The 21,429-nt window shown below is 52.9% G+C and overlaps 1 protein-coding gene across 1 annotated transcript in view; it reads right to left on the bottom strand.

The window, feature by feature from the left end:
* Positions 1 to 297: 297 nt before the first annotated feature.
* The window catches only part of PRRX2 (paired related homeobox 2), a 51,929-nt gene continuing 30,797 nt past the window's right edge, over positions 298 to 21,429 (bottom strand). Inside the window, exons 2-4 of the mRNA XM_025261835.3 lie at positions 3,051 to 3,238; positions 2,059 to 2,237; positions 298 to 773 (exon numbers count right to left, since the gene is read on the bottom strand). Coding sequence (XP_025117620.1) covers positions 638 to 773; positions 2,059 to 2,237; positions 3,051 to 3,238 — 503 coding nt within the window. The 3' untranslated portion in view covers positions 298 to 637. The remainder of the gene's footprint in view (positions 774 to 2,058; positions 2,238 to 3,050; positions 3,239 to 21,429) is intronic.

Here is a 21,429-nt window from a genome sequence, read left to right as displayed (position 1 = left end):
CCCCTTCCCCCCACACCCATGCTTCCCCTGCTGTAGGGTAGGGGAGACACCCCCTGCCCAGAGAGGGCTGGGATCCTGCCCAGAGTCACACAGCAGGGTTTCTCCCAAACACCTGGGTGTCAGGGGCTCCAGGGAAGGTCTCTGTCCTCCAACCCCACTCCCTGCCCCTGGGGTCTGCAGGGTGATGAAGGACTTTTTCAGAACGAGGGACACAGACGAGGGCAGCTGGCCCCCCAGAGCGGCCCCCCATTGGTTTGCTGTCCTGTGCGCCCTCCCCGCAACCTTTGGGGGCTTAAACAATTTCTTCTTTTTTTATTTCTTACAGACAACAGCTTTTTGGCTTTCATACACCAAGTGAGGTCCTCGGCGAGCTGCTATTCCACCTTCTGGCCCAACCCCTCCAAGGATCAGGGGCCGAAGTCTCCAGCGGCCGTGGATGAGGGGCTGAGCCAGGCTCCAGGCATCTCAGCAGCCTCTTGGGCCCAGGAGTCTGGGCTGCAGAGAAGGGCCAGCCAGGAGAGCTCACCCAGCCTGTCCCGGAGACAGGGGGCAGGAGAAGGCCACTTTCCTGCGTGTCTGCCCTCTTTTCTGTTGTCGTTAGACCAGGGAGGCACTGGGATCCTGGCGGAGCCAGCTGTCAGTTCACGGTGGGCACCTGGCTGTGATGCAGGCTGAACTCCTTGGCCTTGAGACGGAGACTGGCGATACTGTTGGCCATGCTGACCCCCGGGGTCGCGGGGCCTGAGCCTCCAGGGCTGTAGGGTGGCACCGTGCTGGGGGCGACAGAAGACACAAGGACATGTCGGTGCTGCCCAGAGCTGACCACCCTGGCTGTCCATCCAAGGACCCCAGCCTCTGGTCCTCCTGCCTCCCCTCCTCAGCTCGCAGGCAGCCTTCCCCTGGGGCTGGAGGTGACCTGCGGCTGCAAGATTTAGGGCGGAGGCAGAAGGGCCCACGGTCGGCACTGGGACCTGGAGCTGCCCCTGCAGGTTTGGGGTCATTCCTTGCTGGACCAGGAGCTTCCTGCATCCTGTTCACCCCCCAGCGCCCACCGGGTGCCTAACACACAGCAGGGTGGGGGTGGGATGAACGCACACCTGTATGGAAGGACACCTCTTGATGGTTCTCCTGCCCCAGGTAAGGAGAGGGCAGGGAGGGGTTGGGAGGGCTGTGGGTCTAGCGTGGACATTTCCAGGACTCAGATCCCACAAGCTGACCCACTGGATCTCCTGAGACCAGGGCTCCGCAGAGCTGTTCACACAGCCTAAGGGGTGGACAGCACCCCTGGGAGCTGTGGGGTGCAAAACCCCAACTCCCCAGCACCCCCTCCCTCTCCCACCCTGCCCTGCCCCCTTTTCCCGGCTTTGACCAGGACAAAACTGCCCCAGCCCTCGCCTCCGGGTCCCAGCCAGGTCCCCGGGACTGGGAACCATCCTTGGGGGCCCTCCCGGCTTCCCTCCAGGATGACCGACAAGAGGTGCGGAGGTGCTCGCGCCAGCCTAGAAAGCTGCAGGTTTTCTTTCTTTTTTATTTAAAAAAATTTTTGTTTAGTAATTTATTTGGCTGCGCTGGGTCTTTGTTGTGCCATGTGGGCTCTTTTAGTTGTGGCTGTTAAAGTTCCGCTGAAGATCTAGTTCCCTGATCTAGATCCCTGTGGGATCCAGTTCCCTGACCAGGGATGGAACCCAGGCCCCCGGGATTGAGAGTGCAGAGACTTAGCCACTGGACCACCAGGGACGTCCCAGAAATTGGCAGCTGTTCAGCTCCCTCAGGGTGGCAGGGGTTCTCCACTCCCTCCTCTCATCGTCTTGCCAGTCCACGCATTTACAAATATACGTGCGTGCGCACACACAAACCCACACACACACACATTCTTACAACCTCCCCCATGCACACAGTCACACGCCTGCCCACACACCCCCAGTCCACGGAGGGCCTGGGCCCCTTTCACAGTTCTCTCCAGAGCCTCGAAGGAATCTGGATCCTAAAACACCCCATGGGGGTCTCCAGGCTGCTGCCCGCCCGCCAACCCTGACCGGAAGCAGTTCCCACTCTCACCTGTAGGGGGACGAGGCTGTCCAGGAGAGATAGTCCGGGCTCAGGGTGGTGGGCCGGGGAGCCACCGGCTGCTCGATGGCGGCCTCCTGACTGTAGGACTTGAGCAACGAGGCCGAGCGGTTGGCCAGCATGGCCCGCTCGTTTCTGCGGAACTTGGCCCGGCGGTTCTGAAACCAGACCTGGGAGTGGGAAGGAGCCATGAGTGGGCTGCCAGGGGGACCCAAGTCCTTTTGGACCCACTGTGTACCTGCTCTGTCACCCACCCTACACTGGCAGCTTCATCTCCCTGAGCCTCAGTTTTCCCGTCTGTAAAATGGGGGTGATATAGTGCCTGCCGCTGGGTCAGGGTGTGTTGGACGCTGTGCCAGTGGAGGAATGAAGCATGAACCGATGAACATTTAGCTGCTGGGGGGTTGTAACGAAGAGAGCTGTACGCTGGGCACTCTGCTCAAAGCTGGCACGGAGAAAGCCCTGGACACTTTAAAACTTTTATTTATCAAAACCCTCTGTGCCAGACACTGAGCTAAGCCACAAAAATAATTCTTTTCTCATAAGAAGGCTATAAAATAGACCCACGCGATCCTCATTTTACAGGGAAGCCACCCTGAGGGCTTCCCTTATAGCTCATCTGCCTGCAGTGCAGGAGACCCCGGTTGGTTTTGATTCCTGGGTCGGGAAAATCCCCTGGAGAAGGAAATGGAAACCCACTCCAGTACTCTTGCCTGGAGAATCCCATGGACAGAGGAGCCTGGCGGGCTGCAGTCCATGTAGTCGCAAGAGTCAGACACGAGTTAGCGACTACACCACCACCACCTATAGCACAGAGGGGTTAAGTAACTTGCTCAAGCTCACACAGCTGGCCAGTGGCAGGGCTTGGATCGGACCCTCAGCCCTCCTGGCCTCGGACGCCCCCGCACACCTTGGCAATTCCTCAACCCTGTATGGTGGCTGTACACGCTCCTGCGAGGAGCCCACGGACTCGCAGCGCTCACCTGGACGCGCGCCTCGCTGAGGTTGACCCGCCGGGCCAGCTCCTCCCGCACGAAGGCGTCGGGGTAGTGCGTGCGCTCGAACACGCGCTCCAGAGCCTGCAGCTGGCTGCTGTTGAACGTGGTGCGGTTTCGCCGCTGCTTCTTCTTCCGCTTGGCGGCGCTGCTGCGTCCGGGGCTGGGACACTCACCTGCGGAGGGACCCAAGGGTCAGCTCAAGGCCAGGGCGGGCCGCCCCTGCCCCCGCAGGCGCCAACATGGTCACGACTCAGGCACCAGCTCAGCAACGTGCGCTGAGCGCTTTAACGTGTGTCTTCCCACTGCGGGTGGATGGTCCAGCCCTGAGAGCAGGACCCTTTAATTCACTCCTTTGTTAATTTCTTCATCCATCCATCCATTTATTCTACAACACACTTACTGAGCACACGACGTGGCAGGCACAGGGCTAGGGCCCTGGGGATATAAAGGTGAACCAGAGCAGCCAGGTCCCCCTCCTGGGGAGCCAGGGGACAGGCACCTGCTGCCATGAGGGACAACCGACCTGATCAGGGAGGGCCAGAGGCATCTACGTGTCCTCAGAAGCTGGCTCAAACTCTGGGGTATGGTGAACCGCCATCGGTATTTGTTGTTGAATTATATTAATATATAAAAAGGCACAGTGAAAGTCACAGTTCTGAGGGTCCACTACACGCAGGTAGGCTTTTTAACACCCACAGTCCATTGGATGTTCACAAAAACCGAGGCAGGTGCTATTCACTTCCTCATGCCCCATCTACGGAGGAGGGGGGAGTTCAGTTACTGTTTCCGCATTTCAATTTTACCCAGGGGTTAAACTGCTGACCCTTCATCCTGAAAGGCCCAGCTCATTGCTCACTCCTCCAGGAAGCCCTCCCTGATCTCCTGAGTGCACACGGAATGCTCTCTCCTCCATTGCATTCACTGGACACTTAGAACCAACCCTGTCTGGTTCAGTACTTGCTTATGTATCTTCTTTTCTTATTAAAAATGTGTATTTTATGGATAAGCAACAAGGTTCTACTATATAGCACAGGGAACAATATTCAATATCCTATAATGAAGCATAATGGGAAAAGAATATGAAGAAGAATGTGTATAGGTATAACTGAATCACCTTGCTGTACACCAGAAATTAACACATTGTAAGTCAACTATACTTGAAAAAAAAAAAAAAAGGATACTTCATCAATTTAAAGAATCTGGAGATTTCATGTTAAAAAAAAAAGTATATTCTAATAACCAAGTAACATCACTGTCACAGTAAAAGATTCAGACAACACAGAAAAGGACAAAGGAAAAGTACTGACTCCCTTCTCTTGCTCTACTCCCCAAGCTTTACAAAATTACAGATGTGCATTTAAAATAATTTACAAGCAAGACTCTACAAATGACCCTATTTCATTCCTTTTCGTGACTGAGTAACATCCCATTGTGTTCATGTGCGTCTTCTTTCTCCATTCCTCATTGAGCATTTAGGTTCTTTCCATGTCCTGGCCATTGTAAATAGTGCTGCAATGAATATTAGGGTACACATGTCACAGAACGAAATAGGGTCATTTGTAGAGACGTGGGTGGACCTAGAGTCGGTCAGATAGGCTGTATAAGTCAGAAAGAGAAAAACAAATATATATTAATGCATATATGTGGAATCTAGAAAAGTGTTACAGATGAACCTGTTTCCAGGGTAGGAATAGAGACGTAGAAAACGTGGACACAGGGCAGGAAGGAAGGGTGGCAGGAACTGGGAGATTAGGACGGACATATGTAGACTGTGCTGTGCTGTGTTTAGTTGCCCAGTCGTGTCCGACCCTTTGCGACCCCGTGGACTGTAGCTCACCAGGCTCCTCTGTTCCTGGGGATTCTCCAGGCAAGAATACTGGAGTGGGTTGCCACGCTCTCCTCCAGGGGCCATATATACACTGCTGCTGCTGCTGCTAAGTCACTTCAGTCACGTCCGACTCTGTGCGACCCCATAGATGGCAGCCCACCAGGCTCCCCCATCCCTGGGATTCTCCAGGCAAGAACACTGGAGTGGGTTGCCATTTCCTTCTCCAATGCATGAAAGGGAAAAGTCAAAGTGAAGTCGCTCAGTCATGTCTCACTCTTAGCGACCCCAGGGACTGCAGCCTGCCAAGCTCCTCCTTCCATGGGATTTTCCAAGCGAGAGTACTGGAGTGGGGTGCCATTGCCTTCTCTGCATATATACACTACCATGCATAAAATAGATATCTAGTGGGAACCTGCTATAAAGCACAGGAAACTCAGCTCGGTGCTCTGTGATGACCTAGAGGGGTGGAATAGGGGGTGGCTGGGGAGGAGGAGGTCCAAGAGGGAGGGGGTATATGTATACTTATAGCTGATTCACTTCATTGTACAGCAGAAACTAATACAATTTTGCAAAGCAATTATACTCCAACAAAGTAAAATTTAAAAAGCTTACAAGTATGAGATCACGCTGAACACACTGGTGCTGCAATGTTCCTCTTCCTATTTACTATACTCCTGAGACCGCTCCAACCCGGGCCAGCAAACCAGCCTTCTTTATTTGCATCATATGCACTGATCTGTATTTTCCCTTTTGTTCCCTCCTTCCCTGGTGGCTCAGCTGGTAAAGAATCTGCCTGCAATGCAGGAGACCTGGGGTCCATCCCTGGGTTGGGAAGATCCGCTGGAGAAGAGAACAGCTACCCACTCCAGTATTCTGGCCTGCAGAATCCCATGGACTATTTCATGGGATCGCAAAGAACCAAAACAGTTGCCATAGTAACAGTAACCATCACCTGTTGTCGCAGTAACAGATTCAAACAACACAGAAAGGGACAAAGCAAAAGTTAACGACTCCCTGTTCCCGACTCTGCTCCCCAAGCTTTACAAAATTACGTGTGATTTAAAAATAATTTATAAGCATGAGTCTACAAATGACCCTATTTCATTCCTTTTCGTGGTTGACTTTGAGTGACTTTACCACATTCCCTGTCCCACCTTCCACCTGTCAGAACCATTGTAAAATTCGTCTTTGCTGTATCCTTTCCACACTGCTTTTTGCAGTTTTTTTTTTTTTTTTTACTCGTATTTTCTCCTGCTCTTCTATTGGAAGCTAGAAGACTGTGGATTGCTGTGCCCCTCTCTTTGATCCCACTGAGCAACACATCCCAGGGATTTTGCCACCCAATACAGAAAGCCCTGCATGTGGCTCTGTGCCACTCAGCTGTGCAAACGTACTAGGTTTTTAAAAATATTTATTTACTTATTTGGCTGTGCGGAATATTTCCATTGTGGCACGTGGGATCTAGTTTCCTGACTCAGAATCGAACCCAGGCCCCCTCTGCATCGGGAGCGCAGAGTCTTCGCCACTGGACCACCAGGGAAACTCCTAAAATGTGGTTTATTTAACTAGAACCAGAGCCCTATCAATTGGCAGGTGGTTGTGTTTCCAATCTTTTGCAACTCAGAAGAATACCACAGTGAATAACCTCATGCTAACATGATATTCTATTTTTGCCAGTGAATATTTGGGACAGATTCCTAGAATTGGGATTGTTGGGCCAATGAGTAAAAAGCTAGCTAGAGCCAAGGACCCCCGCCAGGGTTCCCAGCAGCAGTGGACGGGAAGGCCAGTTCTGCTCCCAGCTGGGTCAGCAGAGGATGTGGATAACCTTTTGGATTTGGGGACACACCCTGTATTTTTGCTTCCCCAGTTACACATTCCCTTTATGTTGCTGCTCAGTCGCTCATTCATGTCTGATTCTGCGACCCCATGGACTGCAGCATGCCAGGCTTCACCATCTCCAGGAGCTTGCTCAAATTCACGTCCATCAAGTCCATGATGCCATCCAACCATTTGGCCCTCTGTCGTCCCCTTCTCCTCCTGCCCTCAATCTTTCCCACCATCAGGGTCTTTTCCAATGAGTCAACTTTTCGCATCAGGTGGCCAAGGTACTGGAACTTCAGCTTCAGTATCTGTCCCTCCAGTGAATATTCAGGATTGATTGCCTTTAGGATTGACTGGTTTGATCACATCCTACATTCTTCACACGATGCTGAGTTGTTCAGCTGAGCATCTAGAACATTCCAGGCCTGGCCACGGATACCATTCAATCCTAGCTTTTGAACGCTCCCACATTCGCAGAGTTTACAGACTCTTGAGCAACCAGCTGATTGGATTGGAGGGCAAACTGTTCCATGAGTCCAGTAATGGTTGCATGGGGCGGAGGTGGGGGCAGGGGAGTCGTCAAGCAGGAATCAGGCAGGGTTTCCCAGGAAAAGATGGCCTTACTGGGTTTAGACCGGTGGTTCTCAATTGAGGGCAATTTAGCCTCCAGGGGACATCTGGCAATGTCTGGAGACAATTTTGAAGGTCAGGACTGAGAGGCGGATGGTACTCCTAGGACGGAGGTAGAGACCGGGGCTGCTGCTAAGTACGCTTCAGTGCCCAGAACAGACCCTGGCCCAGGGAATTCTTCGGCTCACCATGTGCATAGCGCTGAGGGAGAGAGGCCCTGGTTTGGAGGGAGGACCAGGAATTGAAGTCCAGTACTTTTCCCCTTTGGGAAGTACTAAAAACACAGGACACATGTGGGAATGGGGTAGGCGGTGGCAGGGAACACGGAGCGAGCTGGCCTCGACTCCTGGACCCGCTTCAATCTTCACTCCTCACCCCTTTCCTCCAAGAAAAGGTGAAGATGGATGAGAATGTCTGGTGGCTGTGAATGTCTCTCCACCCCCGCCCCTCACCCCCTCGAGCAGGAAGAAACCTTACACCGAAATATCAAGGGTCGAGCGCTGAAAACCTGTGTGATCAAGACCCCAGAGAGTGGACGGAAGCTTCTGGAACACCAGCCATCGTGAGCCTATTTCCGCCCCCTCCTTTAGGCAATGCTGCTTGGGCACAAACCCAATGCAGGAGGCCTTTCAGCCAAAAAAGGAGACTTTTTCGGGAAATTTCTGAGCAATTCAAAACGGAGGGTGTTGAAATGAAAACCATTTTGCAGCCTTGGCCCCTGCCAAGGGGGTGCCGGAAGAAACAACTGCTCTTTGGCTAAACTGCTGGAGCCTTGGAGCCGAAACTCTCAGGCAAGGGATTTACACCCCCAGCTCCAGAAACCCGACTCTCACACCCCTCACCCCAGCTGGGCTGGAGTCAGTTCTCTCCGTCAGGGCAGCTGTGATGGAATGCGCTCAACCAAAGTGGGTCTGGGCACAAACAGCGTCCAGTGTTACACACACTCCCATCCACTGGATCCCAGCATCTGCCCTACGAGGTGTTATCCCATTTCACACAATGGGGAACTGAGGCTCTGAAAGGTTGACCCAAGATCACGCAGCTGGGACTTGCCTGTGGGGAGACTCAGGCAGCCTGGAGTATGAGTTTGTCTCTGCTGGGTCGTCTTCCCTCATTCTCCTGGTTCCCAGGGAAGGTGATGCCAGGTGTGGGGCGGGGCAGGGGGGGATCACACTCTCAGTCCCAGCTCTGGGAGACCACATGGATCGTGTCATCTCACTGCTGTGTAAATGTCCCCAAGACTCCATCCTTGGGGGGACATCCTTGAGGGGGGAAGACCTCACCTCTGGGAGTCCTGCAGGACTGTGGCTTGCCCAGGGTCACACAAAGTTCCTGGAGGAGCTGAGTTTAACTGAATGCCAAGAGCACAGTCATTGCTCCATAAATGCTCGCTGCATTTAACATTTTTTTTGGCTGTGCTGCACAACATGTGGGATCTTCATTCTCAGACCGGGGATCGAACCTGCGCCCCCTGCATTGGAAGCACAGAGTCTTAATCACTGGGCCTCCAGGGAAGTTCCTGCCCTTAACATTCTTGATTGTATGCAACCCGCTTCCACCCCCCCACCCCCCCCAAAAAAACAAGGATCTTTCTTCTTCAGCCCAGCCCCTAGCAGAAAGCTGCTTCCAGTCCCAACTGCGGGCAGAGGCTGAGAAGAGGCCATTGAGGATGCGGAAGATTTAGGAGGTGTCTTGGAGGTGACCCAGGACTTGAACCCACAGCTTTGGCCTCAGCCAGGGCTCACTCTCGGGCTGCACTTTGCTTCCCAGCGGATGCGCCGGATGTTCATTACCACGAGTTCCTGAATCGCCCCCTGAGAAGTGGATGTGGTGGGCGTGTGTCCTCTGGGGGTTCCACGCTTGAGTTTCAAGCATTTGGAAAATAAATAAATACTCTTGAAGCCTCGGGCCAGCGAGCACTGGGGCCAGGTCCGTCCCAACCAGGGCTGTGCCCAAAGTTTCCTTTTGTTCAGTCAAAGTTCTGGGATTGAAAATAAAGCCTGAAACCACCTCCATTTACCTGGGCTCTTTAGGGGCTACTGTGAGGGGCTGAGTCCGGGGAAAGATAAACGGACTCAGATAGCAGAGGCAGCCACGCTCTCTCTCTCATTACATTACAGAGAGAAAAAGTGGCTGCCGCACCGTTCTCTGCCATTAAATTATTTCACACATACCATTTACTTGGCTGACTTCAGGCCAAAGACATTTAAAAACTCTGCTCTCGGCCAAATGATCAAGTGTTCCTGGCTCCTTCCCCTGCACCCATGGTTTTTCTTATTCCATTTAATTTAAGGGTCTAAATAGTCTGGAGGGAATTAACTGCAAATTCTTCCTAAGACAAATAAACCCGGCCTCTTCGTTTCTGCCTTTCTCAAGCTGTTGAGAGACACTCTCTGTTTGTTTTTGCTTCAAATAGTCAGTTTGTGCCTGACCCTGGGGCCACGGCGAGCTCCAACCCAAATAAATAACTTTTATTAATTAGCATTTATTCCGACCGAATAAGCGGTCTCCCCCACCCCAAATGTGATCTCTGCCAACACGTTCACAAAAATAAACAACGGGTCCCCAGGACCTCGATGTGGATTTAACAAATTAACACTGGGCCTTGGTCAAAGGAGTTTTGAGGCTGCAGAAATACTTACAGCCAGAAGAGTCTGGGGAAGGAAGTGGAGGGGGGGGGTGCATGGAGGCTGTGCCCCCAAACACCCAGGTTTCTTGGTAGAGAGCTGGGTTCCTTTGAAAGACCCCCTAGGAGTGGGGCTCAGACAGGAATTCTGGAATCTGTATCCTTACATGCCTTCCAGGCAGCATCCCTGACTCCAGGGTCACCAGGAGAGCCTTGGGAGAGAATCTCACCTCATCAGATAAGAAGTAACAGGGAGCAGAGGTGGTTAAGGAGGCCCAGGTCCTGGTTTAGGGCCACAGGTTGGCGCTGGCTCACCAGCAGAGTGGCCACGGGTGAAGCCTTTATTCCACCCCAGCCTCAGGAATCCCCCTGAGAAATGCAGGTAACGGGAACCACTTCACTGAACCCTCATGAGTATCCGACCTGGGTGCTCTTAGCCTGATTTTTACAGAAGGGGAAACTGAGGCACGGGGTTAAACAACCTGTCAAAGCCACATGGCCAGTAAAGGCTGGGGCAGGGACTTAAATCTGCAGGTTGGTCCAGAGCCCAGGCTTCTTACCACCTTGGAATGAGCAGCCGGCCCAATGAGTACCCCCAGGTCCTCTTGTAGAGGGATCCTGGGAGGGGGGGAGTCTCTCCAGGGGCTTAGCGTAAATGGTCAGCCAAGAAGAGGGGGCTGAAGGCAACCGGAGCATCTCTAAAGCTGGGGTCTGTGCTGGAGTCCCCGGCACACAGGCCAGGGGTAGCTGGGAGCGGCATGTAGGGCAGGGTAGCTTTGAGAAGGGGCAGGGGGGTGCCAGCCTGTGATGCCTGAGAGGACAGAGCCAGGGTCGGGCCTGGCACTGTATGCAGCACTCGTATTGGAAGGAAGAAAGGAAGGATGGGCAGGAGGGAAGAGAAGAAGCGTGGACCCTGGAGCCCTCTGGAGAAGGGCACCTGGGCTTCCGGGGGCTTCCCCAGGAGGCCAGCCCCACCCCACCCCCAGAATCTCAAGCAAGGAGCCAAGAGCCACTTTCACGTTTGGACCGGTCGGCCTCTGTCCAGGACACGCAGGGTCCAAGGCTAAGGCACAAATGGGAGCAGGTGGTGAGATCACTGAGGCGAACTTTTCAGCATCACTCCCTGGAGGCCCCCAGCAACCTCGAGAGTTGGCGGGGGGATGTCACTGCCTCAAAGAGAAGACGGAAGGGGGGCCCAGAGAAGGGCTGGGACCTACCCAGGGTCACATAGCAAGTGAGGGCTTTCCCTCTGCAAACCCCAGACCCATTCTTTTTCTTACTACACCCCTGGTAGCTGTTTGGCAGAGAGAAGGGAGGGAGGAGGTAGCCCCAGTTCCCAGCCCAGCCCTGGGCAAACTGACCGTGAACTTGACAGAGGTATGGGGCCTTCCTCTTGAGGGCTTTCTGGTTCTATCTACTGGATGGGACCCCCCAGGTCCCCCACGTGGGCAGCGCCAGGACAGGGCGCCTCCGTGGTTTCAGAGATGTTGTCCCAGGTTAGTGGTCTCCCGGAGGCCAGCATTTACATTGGACAGGCACATCCTCTCCCTTGTGGACTCCTGCCCATTCCGTTCCTGGACTTGCCACTTCTCTCTGCCTCCCTGCTCACCTTCAGTTCTCAGCAGAATGCCGCCTCCTCCAGGAAGCCATCCCACACACACACACAGCCCCCCATCACAGCTCTGTCATGCTGTAGGGTAAATGTAGGGTCATTTGTCTGGCAGGGACTGGAACTTCACTGTTTTCTGACTCCCTGGGACCCATCACAGGGCCTGGTCCAAGGTAGGAAGTGTTAATCGCTCAGTTGTGTGACTTTTTGTGACCCCCGTCGACTGTAGCCCACCAGGCTACTCTGTCCACGGAATTCTCCAGTCAAGAATACTGGAGTGGGTAGCCATTTCCTTCTCCAGAGGATCTTGCTGACCCAGGGATTGAACCTGGGTCTCCCGCATTGCAGATTTTTTACCGTCTGAGCCAGCAGGGAAGTCCAAGGCAAACTCTGCACAAATATTTGTTGAGTGTTAAGTGAATGAATGAATGAATGAAGAGATAAACGAATGAATGAGGAGGCACTGAAAATGTGTGGGAAGACTTCAGAGTCTGCTCCTGTCCTGGGCTGTCTCCAGGGTCCAGGGTCTTCCTTGCGGAGCTACAGAGGCCTGGCCAGGGCTGAGTCCTGACAGCACGTGTCACAGGGCAGGGGGCAGGGGCTTGGGGCGGTGGGCTGGGGAGTCAGCCACCAACAACCACTGCCCAGCCACCCCTCCGAGGATGTTTCATCTCAATAATTCTGAACAAAAACCCAAGCTGCTGATCCACTTTTATACCTACCAGTCTGGAGAAGGAGAAAGTATCGCAGGAAGGAGGGTGAGGAAGGAAGACACACTGGCACTCAAGAGGGCAGAGAGGTGCCCTGGAGACCTATCCATGTCCCCATGGCCTCACAGGCCTCAGACAGCATATAAGAAGCCAGGGGTCATGGGCCACCCCCGTCCGGGACTGCTGCACCCCTAGGCCTTCCCAGCCTGCACAGTAACCAGTGTGTCTACGAGGAGGGCTCAGCCAGGCTTGGGCTGACCCTGGAGGAGGCTGGGGAGGCCCACATGTCCTCCTGAAACATCAGCAGAGTTCTGGAGGCAACTGCAATGCATCTGGGTCTCCCTAGAGTCAGAACCTCTTCTGTACAGGCACTGAGGACATGGCATGCTGCACACACTCCCATCAGGCCACTGGATGCCCCAAGAAGCCCTAGTGGAGGGGCCAGTGTGCCAGGGGAACTTGCCTTACTGGACAGCATGAACTCCTGTCACCTCAGGGCCTTTGCACATGCTGTTCCCTCTGCCTGGAGCCCTGCACCCCTTTTGCCTGGTGAATGCATCCCTGCCTTTAATCTCAGACTAGATGCCCTGTCATTGGGGTCTTTTTCAGCCCCCAGAGCAGACACATCTCCTTGGTACAGGCTTCTGGGCCCTCTCTCTCTCCTGCACATCTGTAATTAAGTCATTCTTCCTTTGGTTACCTGCTTCATGCCTGTCTCTTTCATTTCATTCTAAGCTCTAGGAAGACAGGGGATGGCTTGCCTTGTCACTGCTGTATCTCCAGCACCAGGCAAGTAGTTTGGTTTCAGAAATATTTCTGAATGATTATATAAATGAGGGAAGGACTCGTTCCAAAAAAGGATAAGAAGTGTCAAGTTCCAAAGCCATTTCCCTTCACCCTCAAAAGGGTCAGACAATGGTTTCTTAGATATGACACCAAGAGCACAAGGAATTAAAGGACAAGAGAGAAATCAGACCTCTTCAAATCAAAAATTTTGTGAACACCATCAAGAGTTAAAAGGCAACTCACAGGATAGGAAAACTACTTACAAATCATATATTTGGTAAGAGACCTATATTTAGAAGATGTTAAAAAGTCTTGTAACTCAACAACAAAAAGACAAACAATTCAATTTAAAAATGAGCAAATAGGGACTTCCCTGGTGGTCCAGTGGCTAAGACTTCACGCTCCCAATTCAGGGGGCCCAGGCTCCATCCCCGGCCAAGGAACTAGATCCCACACGCTGCAACCACACCTAAGACCTGGTGCAGCCAAAAAAATACAGAAATATTTTACAAAAATAAATAAAAATGAACTAATGATCTGAATAGATATTTCTTCAAGTAAGATATACAAATGACCAATAAGCACATGAAAACCTGCTCAACATCATTAACCATCAGGGAAACAGATGGTGAAGCAAAGCAAAATTCACAATGAGATAGCACTTCATGCCCACTAGGATGGCTAGAATCAAAAGACACAGTAACAAGTGGTGGCAAGAAGGCAGTGAAATCAGAACTTCCAGCCACTGCTGATAGGAATGCAAAGTGATGCAGCCGCTGTGGAAGACAGCCTGGCAGTTCCTCAAAATGTTAAAAATAGAGTTAGCATATGACCCAGTGATTCCACTCTGTTATATACGCAAGAGAAATGAAAACATATGTCCACACAAAAACTTGGATATGAATGAATGTTCATAGCAGTATTACTCATTATAGCCCCCAAAGTGGGAACAATCCCAAATGCCCATCAACTGATGTGTACACCAATATCCATACAATGGAATATTATTCGACTGTCAAAAGGGATGAAGCACTGACCCATGCCACAAACGAATGACCGTTGAAAATAGTCTCTGTGTGCTCTCAGTAGCTCATCATGTCCCACTCTTTGCAAACCCATGGACTGTAGCCTGCCAGGCTCCTCTCTCCATGGGATTTTCCAGGCAAGAATACTGGAGCAGGTTGCCATTTCCTACTCCAGGGGATCTTCCTGACCCAGGGATCGAACTTGTATCTCTTGCATCTCCTGTATTGGCAGGTGGATTCTTTACCACTGGCCCCATTATGTTGAATGGAAGAAGATGGTGACATTGAGAGAAAGGCATATAATGTAAGATTCCACTCATGAACTGCTCCAAATAGGCAGATCTATAGAGACAGGAAGTATATTAGTGTTTGCCAGGGTGTTGGGGGAGGCTGGTGGAGGTGGGGATTGGGGTGGGGTGAGAACTAAAGTATGCAGGGTTGCTTTCTGGGTGATGAAAATATTCTCAAATCGATTGTGGTGATGGCCGCACAACTGAATAGATTAAAAATCACTGGATTGTATGCTTTACATGGGTGAGGTGTATGGTATGTGAATTATGTTTCAAAAAGTTGTTATACAAGAACGCAGAAAAAGGGAAGGAGGCAGAGAGAAATACTGGGATTGGCTGAGGATATCAAGGAAAGAAGACCCCTGTATGCTTGTGGGGGGAGCCAGGGAAGAAAGTGATAGCAAGTGGGGCGAGGGCTCAATCCTGCCTGGGAAGCCCCAAAGCCACTGGGTCAGAAATGCTTAGAAAGACGGCAGCCACAAGGTGGGGTTCTCCGGATAGAATATCTTTGTGTGGGGGCTGCTGGAGGCAGACGGGTGGGACCAAAACATCTTCAGAGTCCCAGGGGACTTTGACAAATGGGATCACTGGACCCAAGTGGGGAGAAGGGATGAAGCTACCAGAAAGAGAGCATTTGCATCCTATTCTCGGGCACAGAGAAGGGTGGGAGGTCAGAAGCCAGACATAGCTGGCAATCTCAAAGGCTCTGGGGTCCCCGGAGCTTCCCCTGGTGTCCCCAAAACCCCTGGGTCTGGGGCCTGATCACCTCCCATCGCAGGGCCCCAGGAACCAGAAATTCACATCCGTGGTCAGCCCAGCCTTCTCTGCTTTCGAGATCCCCAAACAGAGCTCCGTAAATTGGGGGCACATGGTTGGAATAGGGGTGCATAGAGGATTGAGGGTTAGGGAGTCCATTGGGAGGAAGAGCAGCCCTATGCTCAAAATTTGATCTGAGAAGGAGGTTAGCGTCTGTTCCGTCTGGTTTTAATCTAAGGTTGGTGGCCAAATGCCAGATTTATTGTAAAACCTACATTTTAATAAGGGGCTGGTATCTGGAGGAAAGCTCATTAACCATTTCCAGACCAGGGTGAAGTTGCTGCTCGGGGCTCAGTGTGGGGTTTCCTCTCCCAGCTCTACTTCCCGGGCCTCTTGAAGCCCAGGGCCATCACCTGCTGGGAGTCAGGGCGAAGGCTGGGGGCCAGGCGCAGAGGCAGTCGGGCTCTGTGTAACTTGGTTCTGAAACAAAGCTGCAAACAGTTCTGGGATCTCAAGTCTGTAACGTCTGTCTTCTCAGGACTCAGACTTGAAGGAACCTTACAGATTATCTGTCAAAGTCCCTCACGTTGCCAATGGGGAAACTGAGGCACGTGGCGGGGGGCACGGTGACTTAGCCAAAGGGCTTTCAGCAAGGCGGTAACACCCCAAGTCCTGTCCACTGATGTCCACCCCTGAGGACACGCATTTTCCTCCTTCTTGCTCCTCTCTGTTTCTGGGTTCCCTGGGGAGCGGGTGCAGATGAGCATCCTTGACCCAGCAACAGGGCTTGGTTGGCAGTGGGCGGGGCAAACCAGCAGCCCCGCCAGAGAGCCAATGGCTGCCTCCGCTGAGCATCGGAGACGGAGGAAAACATCACCCTGTTGGAAAAGGCAAAGGCACCCCACTCCAGTACTCCTGCCTGGAAAATCCCATGGACGGAGGAGCCTGGTGGGCTGCGGTCCATGGGGTCGCTGAGGGTCGGACGTGACAGAGCGACTTCACTTTGACTTTTCCCTTTCATGCATTGGAGAAGGAAATGGCAACCCACTCCAGTGTTCTTGCCTGGAGAATCCCAGGGATGGGGGAGCCTGGTGGGCTGCCATCTATGGGGTCGCACAGAGTCGGACACGACTGAAGTGACTTAGCAGTAGCAGTGGGTCCTTAGTCAAGAGAGCTCTCCTCTTGGGTGCTCGCTCCGTCTCACCATCTGTGCACTAGGACAAGAAGAGATATATCTCCCTCTCAAGGCGGCACAGAGAACGTGGAATAGTCCAGGGCTTTCCTGAGAACATGCTCAACGCAGTGGGCTACACACATGCCCACTACCTTCACTAGTACTTTTTCAAAATGAAACCGAGGCCCTGACTCACTGGTTCTGCCCCTATGTCAATCATGAACCCTTGGAGGAATCTAAGGAATTCTATGGACCTTTCCCTGCTGGCTCAGATGGTAAAGAATCTGCCTGCAATGCAGATTCAATCCCTGGGTTGGGAAGATCCTCTGGAGAAGGGAATAGCTACCCACTCCAGTATTCGTGCCTGGAGGACTTCATGGACAGATGAGCCTGGCGGGGTACAGTCCATGGGGTCGCAAAGAGTCAGACACGATTGAGCGACTAACACTTCCACTTTTCCCGGAAAAACACAGGTGCACACAGAAGTTTTGCACATACCTTTGGGGAGGGGGCATGGTTCATAGACTTCCTGAATTGTGTTCACAGGCCCTATGCTAAAAAGTCAGCTTAAGGACTTTGCTGGTGGTGCACTGGGTAAGATTCTGCCTGCCAATGCAGGGGACACGAGTTTGATCCCTGGTCTAGGAAGATCCCACATGCCTCAGGGCAACTAGGTCACAACTGCTGAGCCCACATGCTCTAGAGCCTGTGCTCCAGAACGAGAGAAGCCACCGCAACGAGCAAGCCAAGAGCAACCATGAGGAGTAGCCCCTTCTTGCCTCAACTAGTTGCATGTTGTGTGTTCGTCACCCAGTCGTGTCTGACTCTTTGTGACCCTATGGACTGTAGCCCACCAGACTCCTCTGTCCGTGGAATTCTCCAGGCAAGCATACTGGAGTGGATAGCCATTTCTGTCTCCAGGAGATCTTCCCCACCCAGGGATGGAACCTGGGTCTCCCACATTGCGGGCAGATTACCGTCTGAGCCACCGGGAAGTCCAACTAGAGAAAGCCCGCATAGCAATGCAGACCCAGGGCAACCAAAAATAATTAATTAATTAATTTAAAACATTAAAAAAAAAAAGTCAGCTTAATGGAAAATCAGCTTTTGTGCTCTAGAAGGGAGAAGGCAATGGCAACCCACTCCAGTCCTCTTGCCTGGAAAATCCCATGGGCGGAGGAGCCTGGTAGGCTGCAGTCCATGGGGTCGCTAAGAGTCGGAAACAACTGAGCGACTTCACTTTCACTTTTCACTTTCATGCATTGGAGAAGGCAATGGCAGCCCACTCCAGTGGTCTTGCCTGGAGAATCCCAGGGACGGGGGAGCCTGGTGGGCTGCCTTCTATGGGGTCCCACAGAGTCGGACACGACTGAAGTGACTTAGCAGCAGCAGCAGCAGTGCTCTAGAAGAACCTGACCCTTTGTCCCTGTTTCACCTTGGGGTCCCCTGCACAGACCACCCCCCCGAACAGAGATAGCAGTTGAGACAAAGGCAGTGCCCATCTGCCCCTCTTCCAAGGCTGGCGGGACCTCCTCTGACCCCAGCTCTGGGGCAATGTTGTTCTCCCAGAGAGGCTGACCTTTAAAGCATCGCTGCAGGTTTTTATGACCCATCTGTGAGTTCCAGGCATGCTGGAAAATGTGAGTTTGAGGCTCAGCTCGGAGAAGCTCCAGGCTGTCTCGAGTGTTTCTGCTGGTGGCGAGGACAGGGCCGCCCCTCCCCTCCGCTTTCTTGTTTGGCTTCCACTTACTAAACTCTTATTGTGTGCCTGGCACTGTGTTACAAAGCCCTGCCTTTGCCAGTGCAGATGGCGCTGTTAGTAAGCCTTGTTCTCCATCACAGACGTGAGGGTCAGGCGGGTGAGGCAGCCGACCCAAGTCACACAGCCAAGCAGTGATGAAGCAGAGGCTTACGTCTGGTCTGTCTGTCCCCAGAGTGGCTGGCACCTGGCAGTGGAAGCTGCCCTCATAGCCATTTCCAGACCAGGCTGAAGTTGCTGCCAAGGACCCAGTGTGGGTTTCTTCTCCCACTTAAGAGCTCCCAGCCTCTTGAAGCTTGCAACCTGCTGGGAGTCAGGGCAAGGGGGCCGGGTGCAGAGACCACTCCAATTTCCTGTGGCTTAGCTCTACTCGAGCAAATCTGTGTGTTCTGCCCACACCCACACACCAGGCTCATGGGCCCCGGTGCCCTCAGAGCTGATGACCCTGCTATGCGTCCTGGCTCCCACCAGCCTCATCGGCAAGGTGGACTCAGAGCCTGGGCACAGGGCCATCTGTGACATCTTTTTTTCTCTCTCTCTCTTTTTTTTTTTTAAATATTTATTTGGCTACGCTGAGTCTTAGCTGCAGCATGTGGGATCTGGTTCTCCAACCAGGGATTGAACCCAGGCCCCCTGCATTGGGATTGCGGGGTCTTAGCCACTGGACCACCAGGGAAGTCCCTGTGACATCTCTAACTGGTCCTAGTCACACCCTGGGATGACAGTCAACACCGACTCTGGAAATTTCTCTATGGTAGTGAGCCATAGTCCCTCTCTCTGTGGGTCCCCGAGCTTACGCTTCGAGCGAGGGACAGTGCAGCTGACCCTTCCTCAGGGCCACCTTGCTAACATTTGAAGGCAGCTTTTCCAAAGCCTCCGCCATGATGCTTGTAGGCTGCCCTGCCCCCTCTCCACCCTGGTGGCCCCCAGGGGAGGGGCTGATACCAGATCTTCCAGATTTCTCATGAAGTGTCCACTGACGTTCTGCTTCGAGATGCCCTGGGAAGCTCATTAAAAAGGGACATTCCCATCCATCCCCAGGGAAGTCCCAAGTTACCCCTTTCCTGTTGCTTCTGTTTTCCCATCTAGAAAATGGAGATAATGTATTCCAATAAGGCTTCCTGGCACTAGGGGTAAAGAATCCGCATGCCAATACAGATGCAAGAGATGCGGGTTCAACCCTTGGGTCAGGAAAATCCCCTGGAGTGAGGAAATACCCTACTCGTATTCTGGCCTGGAAAATTCTACCAGCAGAGGAGTCTGGCAGGCTATGGTCCAGGGGCCTGCAAAGAATTGGACACAACTGAACACATATCCCTAACAAGAGTTTTTGTGGGGATTAAAAGAGTTACCATATGTAAAGTTCTTAAGACAGTGTCTGGGACATAGTAAGTGCTGAATCACATTAACCATTGGTGTATTTATTTGGAGTCAGCTGGGTCTAGGTTTGATTCCCAGACTTGCCATATGTTAGCCATGCCACCTGCTGGCAAATTCCTTAACCTCTCCAAACCTCATGTTTGCATCTGTCAAGTGGAGACTTTCAGAGGATTAGGGATGGGAGCCCTAAATCTTGCTCCTAAACAACAGCATGTCGGACGCTTACTTTCCTCCCAAGAGCTAGTGCCCTCCCACAGGGAGGCTGCCCTGAATGCGCCTGAGAAGCCTTTATCATCAGCACCTGGCACATAGTAGGTGTTCAATAAATATGGAGCAAACACATGTCTGACCTAATGAACGGAACTTGGGTCCCAATGGGGAGGTAGTCCCAGTTCTCTGTCCATCCAAACACGAGACGACTGCTGTGCACTGTAGAGCGGGTAAGCCGTGCCAGGCTTCCCGACTCCCCCGACCCTCCTATGTGTGTGCACGCCCAGTCGTGTCCAACTCTTTTTCGACCCCATGGACTGTAGCCCCCCAGGCTCCTCTGTCCACGGGATTTTTCAGGCAACAATACTGGAGTGGGTTGCCATTTCCTTCTCCAGGGGATCCTCTTGACCCCAGGGATTGAGCCCCCATCTCCCGTGTCTCCTGCATTGGCAGGTGGATTTTTTTTTTTTTAAACCACTGAGACCCTCCTATCTGCAGAAACAAATTTACTGGTTTTTATTTACTTTTATTTTTTTTTACGTTTTGGCCACACTGCACAGCATGCAGGATCTTCGTTCCCCAACCAGGGATTGAACCTGTTCCCCCTTTGCAGTGGAAGCACAGTATCTTAACCACCAAAGAAGTCCCACTTATTTTTTTTTTTTTAATTAAGGGCCAGAATATGTGCCAGAGAAATCCCCTCCCAAAGAGAAAGCTTCAGTATGGCGCTCAAGGCCAGAGGACCATGGGCATCGTCTTCCTGTAGGAGAGGCAGTAAAGAGGTGCTTGGGTTGGACCCCATCTGCTGAGCCTGCTTGGACGGGAAGGGGCGGCTGGACTGGACTGAAGGGGCTGGGGGCTGGTGATCCCAATCCCCTCTCCAACTGGGGCCACCACCCTCCCTCTCCCTTGGGCCCCCAAATGCAGAGGAGACTTGATCTCAGTCCCAAAGTCTCCAGAGCCCAGCAGCCTGGATTGGGATCCCACCTCCTTCACTTCACAGCCCTGTGACCTTGAGCTTGTCGCTGCGCATCTCTGGGCCTGTTTCCTCCTGAAGAGGGCACGTGCTGGTCCCCACAGCAATATGACAAATGGCCAAAGAGCTCTGACTGCCCAGGGCTCTGCCTGCTCCACCCTGAGCCCCTGGGGACCACGCAGGCAAGTCCTCTTTCAGTGTTTTAATGTTAAGGGGACTGACACCCCCTTCCCCCCACTCAGCATCCTAGCTCCTCACTTCCAGAACAAGGAAGCCTGGCATGGCTGGGAAAACCCAGTCTTTCCACATATCTTCAAAGGTTTTCTATGAGACACTCTTCTAGGAAGCACAGGGGTGGGGGTGCAAACCGAGGGGACCGCCACCCCCCGCCCCCAGCCAAAGGCCCTGCGTGAGGCCCCCTCCTCTGCGGCAAGGCTGGGCTGGCCCAGCCTGACAGCACCGCCCTGCCCTTTTGCCTTCTCTCTGCTCTCCATTCCGCCTCCATCTAGCGGTACCAAACCATCTCCCCCCTACCCCCATCTTCCTAATCTCCCCTGCTGGGAACGGTCGCTGCGGGTGGGTGGGGGGCCTGGGAGCCCAAGCACCGACAACTGGGAGCTCTGATGGCTCAGCTCTGTGGCTCACTTCACAGGACCCCCGAGAAGGCCCAGAGGGCACAGCAGAGCACCCCGAGGCTGCCGCGGCCTGGGGGTGGGGCAAGCGGCTGACCCGCCACCGGGCCTGAGGACTATCTTGCGGTTGACGCTGATCTGATGCCAAA

Source organism: Bubalus bubalis, chromosome 12 (assembly GCF_019923935.1).
Source record: "Bubalus bubalis isolate 160015118507 breed Murrah chromosome 12, NDDB_SH_1, whole genome shotgun sequence".
Lineage (NCBI taxonomy): Eukaryota > Metazoa > Chordata > Mammalia > Artiodactyla > Bovidae > Bubalus > Bubalus bubalis.
The sequence above is the reverse complement of the archived record's forward strand: the minus strand, read 5'-3'. Positions and strand labels throughout refer to the sequence as shown.